General features: G+C 41.8%; 1 protein-coding gene across 2 annotated transcripts in view; it reads right to left on the reverse strand.

The window, feature by feature from the left end:
• The window catches only part of Rbp6 (RNA-binding protein 6), an 895262-nt gene extending 878785 nt beyond the window's left edge, over positions 1 to 16477 (reverse strand). The window contains exon 1 of one of the 2 annotated variants that reach the window (XM_078192887.1): positions 16042 to 16477. In XM_078192887.1, the coding sequence (XP_078049013.1) occupies positions 16042 to 16084 (43 nt within the window). In that variant the 5' untranslated portion in view covers positions 16085 to 16477. The remainder of the gene's footprint in view (positions 1 to 16041) is intronic. The other variant, XM_078192889.1, reaches the window with a different exon arrangement.
• Between the last annotated feature and the right edge of the window lie 2728 nt (positions 16478 to 19205).

Below are 19205 nucleotides of genomic sequence, written 5' to 3' on the forward strand. Positions count from 1 at the left end.
TTATTTGCAAGTTCAACGTTGTGAGTTTATAGGAATGCATTCTCATAATCTGTAACATCAGCCTTTCCCTATCGAACTTGGGAACATGGTTGAGTGAAGATAACAGACGAGGCTCTATTATTTAAACCTCAGTCTCTCGCAATCACTACCTTTCCATTTGTATTTCCTTCTTCCACAGTTTCTGAAATTGAAAATGTATGCACGGCAACTAGATCCTGCATGAGCCAGGAGTAACCTTCACTTTCAACGCATTAGAAATTGCATTAGCATAGAACTCAAGCTATTCATGTTTATAAATGTCGCATATTTCAGTTGAAATCTTGCTAGGAAAAGGTCACTAAAGCTAGTCTTTATTTTAATATTAAACCTACCCAGCCCTAACGGTAACTAACGTGTGTAATTTTACAACAATAAGAAAAATATATCGGTCTACACCTGTCGACATTTATCTTGTAATGTATGCTTCGGTTAAGAAATTTACAAGAGTAGAATAGAGAGTAGAATAGCAACTTTCAAACAAGAAGACATGAAACCGGTTCTTTCGACATGTGTAATAGGATCAGTGTTAACCCTTTGTCCTATAACATCGTCTCAGATTCGTTACGGAGATTTGGAACATGATATACTAGATATGTATATTATTCGCAACTTTCAAGTCGAAGTAAAATTCTACCCATCTCCCACCACTATTTAAGCATGGAAATAAAGGTTTGCATATAATAAATTACGACTAATCAATGTAGCTGTGAAATAAATGGTAGTGAAAGCAGTCAATCAATTTTACGCATGACCTAACACGTCACAGCTGATCAGCGTGCGAAGGACGTCTTGCGTCCACGTCTATAACACTTATCGCAGTGTAAAGGTCAGAGTATGCGAAACCATCCAAGACATTTGTCCCACCGAGTGTGTATCGGAGGCTTCGTCCAGGGTCGGTGTACGGACGCATAATTCAGGCGGGTAGAACGCGGATGAAAACACGAAAGCGGCGTGTCCTACCCCTGGGCCACCTCGGTGGCCGATCCCGTGGCCGCAAGCAGACCACCTACCGCCCTGCAGCAGCTTGGGCTCCGGTATCCACGACTTTCCGCTTAAAAGCTAGGAAGCAGCCGGGAAAAGTGAGTGACTAACTAGACGTAGACACGCGTGCGCGGGTACGAACAGTTTGGACGGCAGACGGAACGATACACGTGTGCACGGGAGGAAGCCTGGCCGAGACACGAAAAGGTGGATACGCCGGCGAAAAGAGGATAACGTGGAGTCGGAGGAGAAGGGGCCGGGAAGAGGGGCCGGGGGGGGGGGGGGCAAGCCGCACGGTAGCAACGTTGCACGCTCTCGGTGCATTCCACAATCCGGAATACTGCTCGCGCATACATATTTATGGTACATCCACGGGCGATAATTCAGCGATCATGCGACGTGGTCGTGCACGTCCAACTTGGCCGCTCCGCGCCGTTCCGCGCCGTTCCGCGCCGACCCTCCTCGCCCCGACGCGACGTTTCTATGCGCGCGACTTTGACTCTGTCTCGCGATCTTTCTTTGCCAACCGAACCGACTGAAATTGTTCGAACCGCGCCGAGCCGAGCCGCGGATCGCCCGGCACCGCCGTTCGGCTTCTTGATTTATTCAACGCTGTCGGGAAAAATAAGGCAGACGTGTCGGCCCGCGTCCCGCCGCCGCGTGAATCGTGCCGGCGGAAAGATATGTGGCGAAATTTTGTTTGTCGACGGGCTTTCGCTCCGAGCGGAAACGCTGAGATTTAGGGGCGGACGAAGGGAATTTTCGATCGTGATTACCGGGGAACCGGCTACCACCCCAGCTACCCTTCCTGGCGGCGCTCGATGCGACCTGGTGCGGTTGTCTGCTGCTCGTAATTGGGACCTACAGTCGTCAATAATACCCTTGCTGGCGTTGTAAATACCAGCATTTTTAGTTAGAATTGTTACGATAAAGCTGAGGCGTAAGAAGCTGTGAAGTAGAAACTGTTATCAGTCTAGAAAAAGCAATAGATCAGAATGTAATAGGAAAAATTACATTCACAATTCTTATAGCTTCTTTTTCATCGGAAAAATGTGTGTGTTGAGCTGTTGAAATACACGTCATTTCGGGTGCGATTAATTGAAATATTATTCGATGATTGTAAGTTGATGTTGGTGAAGGAATGACATTGAATACAATACGAAGTACACTATACATCTTATTTTAGGCGACTGTGTGGTATTCATTATCTCAATGATAGAGGAAGAATTGATCTTCACTATTTAAGAAATGAAACGAGAATGGTGTACGCTATTTAGAGGTTGAAGGAATAATGAATATAGTGTGTGGCGTTCAAGAGTTGAGGAAATGATGTAGATGCTTTCAGAAATGGGAGAAGAATGATTTTTACTGTATGAACTGTGATGATTGTATATGGTATACATATAGGGCAATGAGAGGCAGAACAGACATAGTAATCTTTATTTCCTGTTAAAAAGAAAGTCACATAGTGAAAAACTTTTAACAGTATTGAATACCCTAATTAGACCTTACAAAATTGGAAAATAGTTTTTATATAAAAAAAAACTTTTATACAAAAGACTTATTCGGCTAGCAAGTAAACAAATGTTTCTGAAAATATTAAAATATCCGGTTCTGCCCATACGTAATACCGGATACCTGTTGAATAACAGAGATAATGTAATATGAACCAGAAGGTTGTATTTCTATTTTATCAGAAAAATTGCAGTCATTTAGACCAGTTTTAAAAAAGGTATACCATTACAAAAGTATTCACTCAATTTTGCTCTTCACTAAAAGTTTCATTTTGTCCACATTCTGACAAAGTATATAACATATTGTATAAGCTGTATTATATTATATATTTTCGTACACTTACTCTTGTTGTCGATTATTTTATTCGCAACTGAAAGACATAGAAAAGAATGAGCCAACCATATACAACATTGTACAATCCATAGTGCATTCATATATGCAGGAAAAAAAAACTGAAAATACTGCATCCTCGTTGTAAACAAAGAAATTAATACATATTTAGTAGTCTGATCCATCAATTAGTTGGGGATTGCTAGCGAGTTGTTATTTTGTTCTTGACTGTCCATTCGTGTGAAATGAATAGTAAAGGTACTTGTAAATTTTCTAGAAGCAGAGTGCACATTTAAGGACTTTATCAATGACAAATATATTTCTACTATGAACGGCCATTTCTTTCAATTTCGTTCAATTTCAGTTAGTCGTATCTAATCTGATACAAGCAATAGTTAGTTACACACACCATTTGATCACGAGAATTACCAACAACACTTGCATCTGACACACACAGAAAGCACTAAACACAAATCTCCGCAACAGTCTATCGCAAAATATGAAAAACACGACAGCGTTTTTAATCGGTCCGCGAGACTGATTAGTGATTCTTTCTAGTGGGTGCACAGTGAAATATTAACAAGCAGCAGCGGCAGAAGAAGCATCCCTAATGAGAGGCTCTTGTACGTGTCCGTGTCTCGCAAGCAGCGCCCTCCTCTTTTTTCGATTTAATGGGGCGGATTTTTTGGGACGAGCCCGTTCGACATTTACTTCTCAGACACTAAGGGCATCGGTAATGTATCTTAAAATCGACATCGGCTTTTCTTGTTGTAGTCGAGGGGCTGTGTCGTAACCGTTACGTGAGAAAGCAGCCGATGCCCCGGTTCCCAGGTCAAAGGTCACTCGATGCCTACCTCCCGCGGAGGAGGATTCAAGACTGGTTCTTGATTCTGGTTCTGGACGTGCCGTATCCCAACAGTATCCGATACATATATGAGGTCGTAACTCGATCGGCTGTAACGTTCTCTTACGAGCACGGATTATTACAGTATCATCTCAGTGAAAATATAAAATTTACAACCTGTCCCGATCGAAAGGAGATAAAGCGTCCACGGATTTAGTTCGCGATTCTAATCCAGCACGGCAAACAGATTTTATCGACGAGCCGCAATTCCGAAAAGTTTGACCGAGAACCGTCCCGTTTCTCCGTCCATTGTTTGCTGTTTCACCCTTTCATACGTTTATCCTCGTTTTATGCTTCGAAAATACTCGGCATGAAACAAATCTGATCCGATAAAAAATCAATTTCGAATTTTCTAAGTTCGCAAACAAACGCCGCGCCGATCCGACACCCTGCAAATCGGATTCGAACGGTTTCCCACCGCGGGACGAGAGTATCGCTGCGCAAATGGATTATCACGATCCGAACTGCCCTCCGGTATCTTTAACTCCCATCATTCTACTCCGTTAGCTTCTCGATTTACTGACACAATATCAATTCCGCATATAGCTGTCTTAAAATAACGAATCCGTGGGAAACGGTCGCCATCCCAAATTACGAACCTTCGGATCGCAATTACTCGGAGTTAATATTCCAACGAAATCATCGGATGCGAACTGTAGGAACACGACGAGCAAAGCGAAAATAGAACGTGTCCTAAACAATAGACAGGAATACATCAATACTAAACATTAAACGTGAATATTTAATGCGAAAACATATAGAGTAGAGCAACTAAGAAATTCTAAGATATCCTTTTATTTTAGCAGTCCAATGTATGATCATTTATTTTGCTTGACCCTCAACTACGATCTATAAACTGCGGATCCCTGTGCAAAATAAAAATTGTCTAAATTAATTTTAAAAAATATTGGTTAGTTGAAAATATATTTTTTGTTTGAATAATCCTAATGTTGAAAATTAATAATGTATGTTTATTAATTATATTAACAATATAAATTATAAATGCCTCAAATCCGCAGTCCAGTGATATGCCTTGAAAACAGTATGAAAAGAAATGAAGGGAAGGTATTAGATAATGACAATATGTATTTTAATAATGCCAAAATTTTGAAGTACAGGTCTCGAGCGCATCTTAAACGCCTTGCGACGCGACGAGACGCGTTGCGCGTAGATTCGCAGGAAGTGCCGTGCATCAGGAGTTTCGTAAAAATTAATTAACTTACACTCCGCGACGTTCATCCAATATCGGGAGGGACTTTTATCGTCGGTGCGGTCTTTTTTTCGGATCGACAGTTTCAGCCCAGAAAAACGAAGCAGAACGGGGACACGGGCGGGCGGACGAGAGAAAGAGTATCGTTCACGGGCGTCGATCGGCGTCGTCGGTCTCCCGGTCGAAGGAGGAAATTGGTCGGTCTAGGTGCAGCGGTGAGTTCAGGCAGGAAATTAAACGAGTCACGTGCTCATAATTATGAACATTCTACGCCGGCGGAGCGTCTTCGCTATCTTCTCTGTCTCTTGCGAAGTGGCTACGATAATATTGCAAAAGTCGCGATCCTCGAATAATAATAATTGTTATTTCGCCAAGGCAAGGGGAACGTGAGACGAACATCCGTCGGTATGCACCGGCACGAAACCGCAGAGGATAATTCGAGTGGGATGACCAGCCCTCGACCCTTCCCTCTCGGACCCCGCGCGATCCCTACACCTCTTCATCGCCCGCCGCCGGTCGAATGCCCTCTCATTAGCGCCTCTATTAAGATTTGATTAGTCCTAGGCGCCGTGAAATGCACGTCTCTATTCGCTAAATAACATCCTTCGTGGTGCGGCCCGCGCGCGTGCTTGCGTCTCGATCGATGTTGGCCAATGAGAAGACCAGAGAAGACAATCTTTTTAGCGCTCAGAAAAACGTACACGCTTTGCTTGAAAATATCCTGTTGATACAATACTGCGAGACTTTTTAATAAGTCGAATTAAGTAGACAGGAAAAATACAATGTTATTTGCTGCAGTGATATCTTCAACGAGTTTAAAGTTGTACAGGAATATAATTATACAAGACTAATAGATTCAATATACAAGAATTCCCTTACAACAATATTTTTAATTCGACGATTGAAAATAAAGTAATTTGTGATGACTACTATGTATAATATATCGTAGATTTTACGTATTTATGGCAAACATGAGTAGGTGAAACATAAAACAGTGATGGTATGTATGACGTAAATATAAAGATCAACATTTCAGTGATCATATTTACAAATGACTCTATGTAACTCACCTTTATCGTATGCGGATCGATAAATCTTATGGTTCAGACATATAGAATAAAGTTGTGAGGATTCACTTCCAAGTCTAACCTAAATGTTACGCAAAGAACCTAGTCAAAAATTCTTTGTGCTTTAACAGATACTCCGTAGCACATATTTAATAACTCTCAGCTGTCATTTCAACTGGCCCACTCAGGTATTATTTCACCAACACATTAAAAGAAGATTAAAAAGACTGATTATCAGACCTCAATTAGGTTTAGGAGTATTCCTGAGTGTAATTGTCCTCAACATGACGCTAAGGGAGTCTAACTTGTGGGCCCATTTGAGCATATTAGCTTATAGAATGTAGATATTCTAATGGCTAATTGACAATAATAAATAAAATATTAGGCTAATAAACCCTGGTTCTACTTTCGCCTTCACACCAAGAGAGAGAAACAAAAGAGCAACGAAATCAAAGACATTCGCACACGTCGACGCGAAGTGCGGAACTGAAAATAAAAAAGTCGCGATTACGAAAGTCTTTAATCTCGCCAAACATTTATCCGCGAATCGCGATCAAAGCGCCTGCTGTGCGCAGATTGTTTCTCCTCTCCTCCCGATTTACCGACAGAAAAATATTTCTCGTCTGGATGCGCCGCGACGCCGGGAATATTAAAACCGGCTCCCAGTAGGCAAAGCCGTCGCGGCGGTTCAAACCACATATTCGACCCCGTTCTTATTTCCCTGGAATGTTAAATAAATACAGGCAAAGGGAGCGTTCCCGTATAGCGTCGAATCAAGCGGAACGGGCGTTTTACTGCTTAGGGAAATTTTCCGACTGGTTCGCCCGGCTGTAAACCTCCTTCAAAAGTTCTTTCCTACTGGCCGCGCACCGGACAATAATAAAGAAGCTAAGTCCCGCGAACTTCGTGGCTCGTCTCTTAACTACTCTTCTCCTTCTTTTACGAGAGTGTCGAGTGCAACGAATCACCAGTGTCCATGAGAAGGTTGTGCAGGTGAGACGCCCCTTTACGATACTACGATGTGAAATGGCGTACGCAGAGACTGTGCTTTATTGTCGCGCCAGGATTTATCGGAGCTACGTTTATAAATCGCTTGACGGAGAATAAAGAAACGCGTCCTTTCGGACCATGCAACGGCGATCCTCTACGGTCGCCGGTGAAGATAAACTTGACCAACTCACAGTTTTCCTAACGCGATGATACGGTAATTTAGATCGAATATGTCTGCTCGATATTATAATCCGTACAGAAGGATGGAGAACGGTGACAGTCGTTTTTAAAATAGCAGACGTACTTCTCATAGACAAACATTGAAATTGAAACAAATAATGAAGCATTATATAACGCCGCATTTTCTTCTTGTTTATAATTTAACAGATCAGGCAACCTAGAAAACAAGTACTTGCGCATGTGCCGCGTTAAATTCCATCTGTGACGAAAATAAATATTTATCAATTTATGTGGCACACTTTTACGCCAGTATTTGTTTCACACGACAAAGTCACTTCAATTTACTCGGATCTTTTTATACGCGGAATTGATTTATGCGACATTATTTTACGCGGTTAGATGCGTATATACTTATATATTTTTCTATAAGTTAGTATTAAGCTGGAAGTACATTTGCGTGCCAGTCTCGGTCGTGCTAGCAGCATGTTCTAAGATAGCTCGAGGCTAAAATTTCTCGAGAGAAGTGTCTCAGATCCTCTCTGAACGTAGAAAAGGACAAAAAATGAAGGACAGATAACGAAATGTGTAATTTTTAATGTTTTTCTTAATGGGACTTTAGCCAATGCATTTGACCTTCCTAGCTATAGAAAGCTATCAAGTGCAGCAAAAATACGGTATACCACAGCGAGAAGAAGGATAGACTTTAATTCCAGGATAGAGCGAGACGACACGAGGCGAATAAATCACATAATTATCAGCTGCGCGACCGCGATACGGAACAACGCGAGGTCGTACGCGCGCATTAATCGAGCAGAACAAATTCGGGACGCGGGAATAGTTGTTCTGATCGATTCTCAGCCCCTGCGAAATCACAGATAGAGAACGGCTCTATCTGTTTATCGTCCCGTTAAAACTCTATCAGGATCGTAACACGCTGGGAACAACATTTATTGCCGATGCGACAGCGACGATAGCAATGGTCATCTTTTCTGTGATTTGCTGCTGGTCCCGAGGTGGTTGCGGTCGCGCCTGTGATTCTCATTTACGACGTTCCCTTTTTTTCGCGATCGCCCACCGGAACGAGCTTCGTCGGGCCGGAAGTGGATTGCCACACCGCGCCGCCGGAAACGACAGGACCGTACGACAGACCAGCAGAATCCTGTCGGAATTGCTTTCCCTCGGCGAGGCGCGGCTATCGTTCACGATGAATCTGCATCCTTGAATTTTGCACTTGCCAAGTCAGTTACATATTGATACAATTCCGGTGTCAAGCTTTTATAAAAGTCTATCAAACCAGATAAAGTTTGTTAGAGTTTAGATCTAGGGTCTAGGATTTTTATACGAATACTTTGCTCAGCTGAATTATAGACAGAGGATATTATTTTACGCTGTTTGAGGTTTTGCCATATAGTGGGAGCTTGATTATACGAATTAAACAGAGTGATACGGATTTTTATTCGTTTTTACAGTAAATCGTTTTGCATTCGGAGTGCATTAGAAAGAGACAATAACGTATAGAACGTATCTTGACAATAAAGAATTCAGATGCAAAATCACCAATAGTCCACGATCTACTGTAAGAGCTTTAAACGATCAAAATTTTTGAAGATTATAAAAATCTAGATATAATAAATCTGATCCGTCTGATTTTGATTTCATGTGCTATTTTACTTCGCACACTTACTGTTTTGGGATAGCAAAATTACTTCATAGAATTCTGGCCAGCATTTCCTTATGTCTTTACGAAAGGTGAACGTAAAACTGCTTCGAGAAAATAAATTTTCAATAGTTGCAAAAATTCAGTAGATGCAAAAATTATAGATTGGATAGGTTCCTCAACGTTGATCTTTCGTTTCGGGAGACTTTTGCAAGCAAAAAAAAAGAGAAAAAAAGCAGAGACAAGATAAGAGTGGAACCTCCCTTTGTCGCTAGAAACGCGCAGCCATCCGCTGCGACCCTCGAAAACGATCATTTTTCCCAACGATCGCCGTTCTACGGCAAGAAGCCCCGAGGGCTAGCTGCAAGGAAGGGGCAATCCGATAACAGAACAATATCAAACAACGTCAAGTCCACTCTTAAGACATTTTTATACCCCGGTGGACAGATATAGCGACACGTATCCACGTTCCCGTTAAATCACGTCCAGCGGTAAATCGAATGATCCGTGCCTCCCGGTGGTTTCGTGAGTCAACAGAGAGCTGGTAGAGGCTGAGAGAGAGCCGGCAAGAATAAGGTTGGCTCGTGGGAGGATGGGACGGAGGATCCTGTGGTGGGGCTCGAAATTGTCGCGAATCGAAAAAAAAGGATGCGCGAAACGCGACTGGAAGGTCGCGGAGCCGTGATTCTAGTCACGAACCGTCTCACGATGCATCGAGGCTGCTCGGTTGCGCCGGATGCAACGGAACCGATCGTGTGCCCCCTAATCCCTCCTCTGAACTCTCCTCGAGTCGGCCCCCTAGCCCCCCCTCCCCACCCCCGCCCGGATTCTCTCTGTCCCTTTCTCCCTTCGGTTGCCCATCCCGCGTCGTTCCACCTCCGCGTTCCCGGCCCATTCTATACATCGTCGTTGGTGGGTACAGTCGTCTTCCTGATTTATACACTGCCACCGGCAGCAGTCGAGCGCAGCCAGGATCGCGGGGGAACCAGGGGGACGGAGGGGGCAGAGGTGGAGAGCGGGGGAGGGCGTGGGTTGCACGGGGAGAACGGTTCCATTGTTTAATCGAGACCAGCGAAACGCTGTTCGTCGTCGGTAACCATAAAAACACTATTTTATGCGCGAACACGGGGCCCGTTTGTTTGCTCGGAACCTTGCCGTACAGCTTGATCCGTGACGTACGATGGAACCGACGATAACGAACGGTCGAGGTGAACGGAATATTCGGAATGCGATAAATAAGTCACCGGATCGGATCGGGAATCGCTCGGCTCCCGGGGATGTTTGATTAAACGGCCAGATCGGCATCGAATCAACGAATTACGGGAAAATACTGATCTTCGGATGCGATCCGTCCTTAGAGCTGCATTTCCTACGATATTTAGTGTAATCATTGGATCTCTTAGGATCACGTAGTCTCGCGTGTTTTTGTGCCTCTAATGCATAGTCATTTATTTTCTTGTTATACAATTTCTATGAATCTGTCGTTTTGTGCAGTTTCATAGACACAGATGTCACTCAAGTGTACGTAATTTTAGTATAGTCTACCGTCTTGATGCAGTTATAGTAAAAATGAATAAGTGAAATACAAACCAATGTTTTTAATGTGCTGTTATATTATTTTCGTTGTATTAACGTTATTAAATAAAGAAATACACGCTTATCTGACTTTTGCTTTAACCGTATCTTTCGTTTATTATCTTTTACCTTCTTATATTTTACTTTGTATAAAAATCCGCGGTATAGTTAAAGATATAGGATACTAGGCGCGAAGAATAATTTTCCTCTCGAATTAAATTAATCATGGCTAACTCGTTTAGTCGTACAAATATAAAAGAGGACAATCACGTATTTTACAAGAAAGTATGTTGATTGCACAGCTTATTTAGAATACAGAATTGTTATATTTTGAATCTACGAAAGCCGATGAGGCTGCGGGTAATTTTGTGCGAGCGATTAAATACTCGAAACGGCGGGCCGGAGCTGACGGGTGTTTATTGTTAAACAGCAAAATGTATGCACGAATGTTTGTTCCGATTAATTAATTCGCACTGCTCGTTGCGTGCAGTTTTCAAGCGTGTTCGAAAGTTTAATTGTTCATACGTCACGGTGCTGGGATTAATTTTAACGGGTCCGTGGGAGTTTTAAATTTCCCATCGCCTGTTAGCGTTAAACAAAATACGACCGCGCGTTAAATGCATCCTCAACTTCCTATTTCACGAAAACAAAAGTTAACGGCATATTGTTTGCTCGCATTCGCCGTTTCCTGCAGTCTTTATTCCACGGTTTAGTGGCTATCATCTATCACAAATTACACAGGCAGTGGGGGAACAATTTTTCATCCCTTTCTCCTGTGACCCAATTTGTAACCGAAAATTTCACCTAAATCGCCTCTTATGGACATAGTACAAACGGAATTGTTTTCGTTAAAAGCTGCACATTTTTGCGCTTTGCCATTACGTTTTACTAAAACTGGGACAAGTAAGCGTTATTTATTACTACGAAACAAACCCATTGTATTAAAAACATTTCGTAACGATTGAAAAATTGAAACGTTGATCTTCTCTCTTGTCCCATTTAATTACAAGATGGAATCGATATCTTTGTTATACTTAACAACTGCTTCATTTGGTACACATTGTATATGGAAACCTACGTTCAATCTTCTCCTCGACTATTGCGGACAGCTTCTTTTCATCGTTCGAAGATAACAAGTTACACAATCGTAGCGTAGTTATCAACTCAGGCATTATATAAAATCGAACGGAATTACGTCAATTACCATGAGCCTTTGTATTCGAGAGGTCGAAACTCTCTGGACTACAGTTAATCCCAAGAGACTTAGTTTAATATATCGGGTGGTCAGCAACTGGTGGTGCAAACGAAGACAGTTTATTTTGCATTTAAAAGTAAATATAAAAAGAATACGAAAAAGGAACAACATTTTTCATTTAATGCTTCATTTTTAAAGGGAAATGGATTGGAATAATCTCCAGATTTACGTGGTCTATAGTATGACAAAAAGGGGAATTAGTACACCATGACCGGACACGCCAGTTGACGACTAAAGCAACATAATTTGTATAAAATGGACAATAGATGTAGTTTGTGTTTTTTATTTATTTATTTATTTGTGTATTTGAACAATTTTGTCCATTTTATTTATTTATTTATTCTTACATGTCTTTATATTTATTTATTCATCTTTGTTTTTTTGCCAATGGTGCTATTTTGATGTGTATATTATTGCTTGTTCATTTATTATATTTCTATCTTATTAAGCGACCGTAATATGCGATGTTATTGTAAATACCCCCGGGTATCTGACGTAAGCCCGGGAGAACATGTTTTGATTAATAAATTAATTTGTATTATATTCCAAACAAATTTTTTGAAAAAGAGTTATATATGAAAAAATATGATTCTAAACTTTTGTCTTATTTTTGCAGACCGAATCATTTTCCTCTCAATACTGTCTTGTATTGAAATGTTGCGAAAGTAATTTCGGTATTTTTGTAAGCTATATATACGAAAATCCGAAATTATTTTTGCAGCAACCCGATATAATTTCCTCTATTTAAACAATAAACCACGACATTACTGAAAAACGGTATATTGGGCGCAACGAAGCGAAGATAACAGGGTATCTATTGCAATAAAAATGGGAACACTAGTACCATCGCTGTATTGTGCTATACTATTCCCAATCAATCCTCAAACAAGCTCGCGACGCAGACCAAAAAACGCGACAATTCGATCGACGCAATTACCAACAGTTTGCACATCTGGTTACATAAAATCGGACGAAAGAACGTGACTCGGGGAGAGCGTTTGCATTCGAGAGGCCGAAACTCTCTCGGTTAGAGTCGCTCCCTGCGGACCGAGAACAACTTGTTACACAGAGGAGAGGAGCGTGCACGGTAACCTATCGAAGCATTCGAGGATCGTGTAACAATCGCGCAGAGGGATCACGTTCTCTCTCTTTCTCTCTTTCAAGCGGAGCACTCTTATTTTCCCCGGGATTCATCGAAAGGAGATCGATGGATTCCCCGGCCCTGATCCGGGCCCATGTCTCGTGGTACCCGCGAGAGGAACGACAGACAGCATCTCCTCTTTATCACTCGGTTCCTCTTCCGTCTGGTTGTTCCTCGGCCGGGTCCACCCGCCCTCTTCCTGTTCTTCTCCCCTTGGCGTGGTAGCCAAGGGGGAAACCGCGGCGGACCTGTTGCGGGGAGCACGTCGTAACTCTTGCGGTGAATGCCCATACGCGTGCACACACCGACAACGAAATCACGCCGGCTCACGGATACGCGGCTTTGCGCACGTGTATATCTCCGATACGCGAGACACAAACACGGCCGAGACGGGACCGAGATGAGTGAGCCCAATACCGTGGGGGAGAGAGGGAGAGAGGGAGAGGGGGAGAGGGTAGAACGACGAAATAGGGGAGGCAGTGCGCAGAGAAACCCAGGAAAGGAACAAACCGATCCCGTCTAGCTGTGTACCGCGGTGTTGCCACTGAACAAGCGGAACCAGAGGCAGATCCAGCAGACAATGGGAACCGCGACGCGCGAGTCGAGCAACTGTAACGGGAGTTAGCGCTGCTAATTACACCGGTACGCTACCCGGGAGCTAAAGATGCCAACGGAACAGTCGCGCGGCACGGTGGAACGAGGATTTCAGGGGACGCGATGGGGGAGACTGCTGAAAGACTCCAGGGGGAGCGATACCCGAGCGATAATCACGTTCGTCACTCGGCCACCCTAGTTTTCAACAGTCATCAGCTAGGGGATCATGATCCTGCCGCCCCTGGCCACGTGGCGCGGCGTGGACCCAGCGTGGAAACGATCAGTGGATTTATTAGCTAGAAGTGAACTCTTTGCGCGACTGCACTGATTGAAACTTGCTCGCCTGTGATAATCTTCCGTCTAATACTTGCTGTCTATGTTTGCTATCGAAATGTGGGTTTCAGCGTCAGTGGCAAGATAGAAGACGCTGCTGAAATATAATACCACATTTTCCACCAGTTCTATTAACCATTAAATGTTTATTGCTTCTTAAAATAGTGCACATCAGTTAGCAGAAATATCTAAATTCGTCGGTTCAATTCTCTTATTCAAATCCACAAGGAAATAAAAAGGATTGAAATTTCTAGAATATTTCCTACCTCGGAAAGTTGAAAAGTTAACGAACAGAATATCCCCTATCGTCAGAGGCTACATGTCGGTGGAACAAGTAACCCGCGACGGAAGAATCCCGCGCGGAATATATTCTCTAAGGTCGGGGGAAAATAGGTAGGAACCGAGTTAAATCGGGGTCGGGTAAAGGGACGCCGGGCTTTTCAGTTCCGATGCATCTCTGAAATATTCGAATGCGCGCGTAGCGGGTGGGAAGAAGCGCGAGATTTTTCAGTCTTAGCGTAGACACGGAGGAAGATTCGGTTTCGCGCGATTTGCTCCAAGAATGGCTGCTCCACTTCCGCGGGGGGAGGATCGAGTTTCGCGAGTTTGAATTTTCGACGTGCGCGCCCGCGCAAATCCTATTTTCCGAAGAATGCGATTGAAGTACCAAGTACGTTTTGAAAGACCGTCTCCCGGAATCTGCGAATCGGCGGTTCAAGACGGAAACGAGTAATGTCGGAGCACTCGAGGCGATCAACAAAGAAGTGTGCCACCTTTGAGCTGTATTTCTGGATACCCGGCAGGTCTTCGGGCAGGAGAAAAATTTATACGCCCCATTGAACGTGCGCACGATCGACCAAAAATGGGGGTCACACGTCGAACATACACGTATACATACGCTAATAAACATATGGTTTTTGCTGTAAGGATTGGGAATCTTCCCTATTTATAAGTTATTTAATTTAATTTATTAAATATACAAGTGCGAACCCTTGATATAATAGTAATTATAATCCTAAAATATTAGGTAAACGAGGCTAAGGTAAAATTAGTTTAAAAAAATTTGTAGGAGGTCATAAAACGTAAAAGAATTTACAGATTTAAATTATAGTTGAATATCTTCTTTATAGAATTCTAAAGCATTACATTTGAAAATAATGTTAAAATAGTTTTAAAATTCTACATAAAGAAACGAAATAATTAACGCGCTTCATATATGTATAAGATAAAGAGTTCCGGTTATGGGGTAATAAGAATTTGGAACAAAAAGAAATTATAAATTTAAAAATTTAGAAGATCAATTAATCATATTGAACTGTTTAATACGTTCATCAGTTTGCAAATACGCACAAAAATTCGAAACATTTTTAAATAGCTATTTTTAATTATATTTTATGAGGTGAACAAACTTTGGTTAACTTAACTCGTATTACAAGTATTTATGTTGTAAGATGTAAAATTTCCATTTCCTTATGTATATACGCAATTAACAGTTTGAGTCACTGCACATAACGTTCATGCATTATTGTCTACTATCCAATAAATAACATGTCTATTTTTAATCGATTAATTTAACAATTTTGTAGTCATTTTTTCATTATTATTAATAAAACCATTAATATTTATATAAATGATGAACACAGGGATAAAAATTGCTAATCAAATTTAGAATAAATAACGTATATATCAAAATTTCAATTTTTAAAAAATTACCGAGTTGTAAATAATTTATTACTTTATCCATATACTGAATAAAATTATTATTATAATTGAACGAATATAATTATCATTGTACCGATAAATCAATTTAGTATATAACTTTATATCACGACAATTTTAACTTCATAAATAAATGTTCAAGAGAGTTCTCTTTGTCACATGGCTCGCGATATTCCGGTTTTCACTACCTCACGTAAAACGAAATAATTAATAAAATGGAGTCGATATCATTCAAGTGGAAAAGAGAAGTCAATTAAATCTTTAAAATTATTGATATCACACAAAGAAAATATTTCAAGAATTATATCGGTCATTCAGTGTTCGGTGAAATTCGTTTACGATGATCGAGCGGTTGATAATACATACAAATTAAATCTTGATAGACTAGACACGCGACTGTTCCATTTAAGACTATACATATACAAAATGTATATCCGAGATAATGCAACAATGCTGCAAGCATAGAAAATTGATTCCGGACTCTAATAACTGCGTAGTTATATAGATGTAGTTTATGATGATGATGATGATTATTATTATTATTAACGTACCTTTTAAACTATCCAGCACAATGAAGCAATAAAGCAATCGCATTGAATGAAATGCGCTGTTCGAACTGTTTCAGGTTTGTTTTAGCAGCCGGTCGTAAAATATTCAAAGAATAATGAAGAGAATCGAATAACAAAACGCGCACGGTTAACTAGGGGGCAATACAGCTCTACCAAAACCGGCGGCTCTCGGCGGAGTGCAAATACTACTATTTTTCAATCCCCCTGCGTGACAATCGTTTAAAGAGCAAAAGGGAGTACGCCTGTTAACGAGCGAAAACAGTTATGGGACACTGGTCGCTGGAACTTTACAGCTTGCAATCGGAATGTTACGCGAGTCACCTTTTAGAGGGGACATGGAAATTCAACTCCGCGCAGTAGCGATGCCAGCTATTGGCTTTGAACAAATAACGAGAGAATAGCTTGCTCCAGGGACGTACACATAGAGTGTACGTTTCGTGACGAATGGCTCTGCGTGACGTCGGCCGTCGCGTCGTTTCGCCTTCTATCATCCGACGCAGCCAACCCTGCCGTCTTTGATATTAAATCGACTTCTGCAGCTCGATGATCGCCTCTTCAACATCGTTCTACAGCATGGCAACAGATACGCGATCTCAATGGCAACTTCGTGCTCTCCACGATCTTGTTGACAAAAGAAAACTTCGCTGAAAGCTGTGTGCTACGTTTACTTTTATCCTCGATGCAAGATTTCGCAGTACGCACGAAAATTGAATTATATTTCACTTTTCATGAGTAGACTGTAGACTTTTCTCACAACGTCGGTGTTTCTTGAAGCAATTTAGAGAATCCTTAATTTTCTTACGGACTTCGCCAAATAAAAATGAGGTAACAGCGTCCCTGATTCCAAATGCAGAAAGTCCGCAGTTTATCGGCAAGTATCGCAGGAGAAGTAAAATAAATTTCCGGTTGTTCAGTATTCCGCTTGTTATCTGCACTTTAGCTACGGTTGTAATTCGATTAGAGTATATCTCGTATCTCTACGCGGGGAACTTTCCCACAAAGAAGAGAAAGCAATCGATTCGAAGAAAGAAGCATGCTCCTAATAACACTGAATTCACCTGACCATCAAGATACCGTTTTAATGGCAAACCGGATAGAGAAAGTGCAACATTAAAAGCGGTTAAACGTGAGCGTTTCAACGCGCCGCGCGCTCAACGTTGCTGCCAGTCGCGACGCTAGCGATATGAATATATTTCGTCTGCGTAAAGTGTGATCGTTTCCCATGGCCATAACCGCGATAAAGCGCGCAATGACATGTAAATTAATTCTCTTTTTCAGCATCTCCGCGGACGTGCGCGACGTGTTCACCGTTCTATGTAACGCTACATACGGCAGCGACTGACCGTAATGTCTGATCGTTATCGAAATCCTCGCTGGTCGCTCCTGTCACATTTTCCCTGGAAAATTAATCGATAGGAATGACGGAAACGCTGACGGTTGAAATGTCAGGTCTACGAGCAAAGTAGCTTATCTGCAGCCGGAGCAAACCGCGGTTAATATCTAATCTAGGTGGAAAAATTATGGTTAATTATCGTGTTTTCTACAGTACGCCGGCATTAACATAAATGTTTATGCTCGATACTGTCTGCGCGCCTCGTGAACGTTCCACTGATCTTTGCGCTGGTCCGGACTGATTCATATGCTTATTACAAGCACTTTCTTGCTTAATAAATACATATATAATTGATAACTCGTAATTGATACGCCATGTGCAAGCTTATTAATGACGCCGAAGCAGGGATGGGATGAGTTTTAGAACTTTTATATAGGTTCTGTTTATAACAGTAGTTGCGGAATTTAAAAAAAAGCCTTTTTAGGTTCCAATGACATTATATCAAAAGAAATATTCTAAAGTAGAAATTTTGAGTCAAGTATAATTTATGAGATTTAAAAAGAAGAATTTCGCTATAACAGGCGCAGATATTTTTGTTAAATGTCATCAATGTCCTGCGTTATCATTTTCCTAATAAATGTTCTAAAATGATTTATTTTAATGGAACTATTAGTATATGAATTCTAAAATTTGTCTTTCATAAAAACATTTATGCAGCAATTCTTTACAATACTAGTTAGAACGTCTATAATAATACAGTTTTAGGAAAAAGTACCAACAATATTTTTACAAGAACGAGAAGTATTTATATATTCCGATTTCTATTACAAAGCCGCATGAAAAATACAAATTTGTGTCGTAATTGCTAGAAACAGGAGACGTTCTTCCTCCATTAACTTTAATAAGCTGAAATTAGCACGCAGACTTTAACGAACACAGCTGTTTTAAATTTCGCCCATTCGCTTTCGTCACAAACGTGCGCTGCCCTAACTTCACGTGTCAGCACAAGTGCTTCCCTTTGATGATTCTGGGTACCAGGAATAATCGTCCAAGTTTCTCCGAAATTTGGGCGGCGATCGGGCATTAGCGATAAGTAAATAATACAGTTTGAAGTATCGTGTCTAAGCGGACATCAAAGAGCCATTAAGCTTAGAATGTTTCCAGCTGACTTGCCGCAGCCTATAATTCACTTTGCTTAATTTGTGCTAAATGTTCACCGAGACGAGTTGCCGGTCTGTTCCGCGATGTCAATGAAACGGACGCGCCAGTCCGCTAGCTCGCCTCGAACAGTAATTTATATCGAGACGCCGACGCATCTTCCCCGAGGACAATGTAATTTGCGACCGAACGCTGACGTCTTTACGAACCGAATGCACGCATTGTTTCGGACTTGTTTCAATCATAACTTCGAAGCGTTTCTCCGGGCACGTGGCTGGAAGCTGCGAGTCGCCCAAAGGCGATGAATCAACGGACGAAGCGAAGAGGATGATGTTTCTTGCTGCGATGGTTCTAACGAGATCAGTTTGTGCGCTCGGACACGATCGTGTTCTCATTACCGAACTCATTTTACGCGGAGCCAGATTAATTATGGCCCACGGTATCCGAGCAATTGAATCGAACGTTGGCACTCCTGCAAGAGGAAATTATTCGGTAATCGGCGAAACGAATGTCGCCGTGACGAAAGTATAATAATCGATGCTGACCCATTCGACCGGCTCGGTGCTCGCGGAAAAGGTTAATTACCATAGAAATAGAGACCGAATAATGGGGAGAAGGATACGGAAGTCGTTTCCTAGCTCGCGCGCGCCTAAAT

This window comes from Augochlora pura, chromosome 10 (genome assembly GCF_028453695.1).
Source record: "Augochlora pura isolate Apur16 chromosome 10, APUR_v2.2.1, whole genome shotgun sequence".
Classification (NCBI taxonomy): Eukaryota; Metazoa; Arthropoda; class Insecta; order Hymenoptera; family Halictidae; genus Augochlora; species Augochlora pura.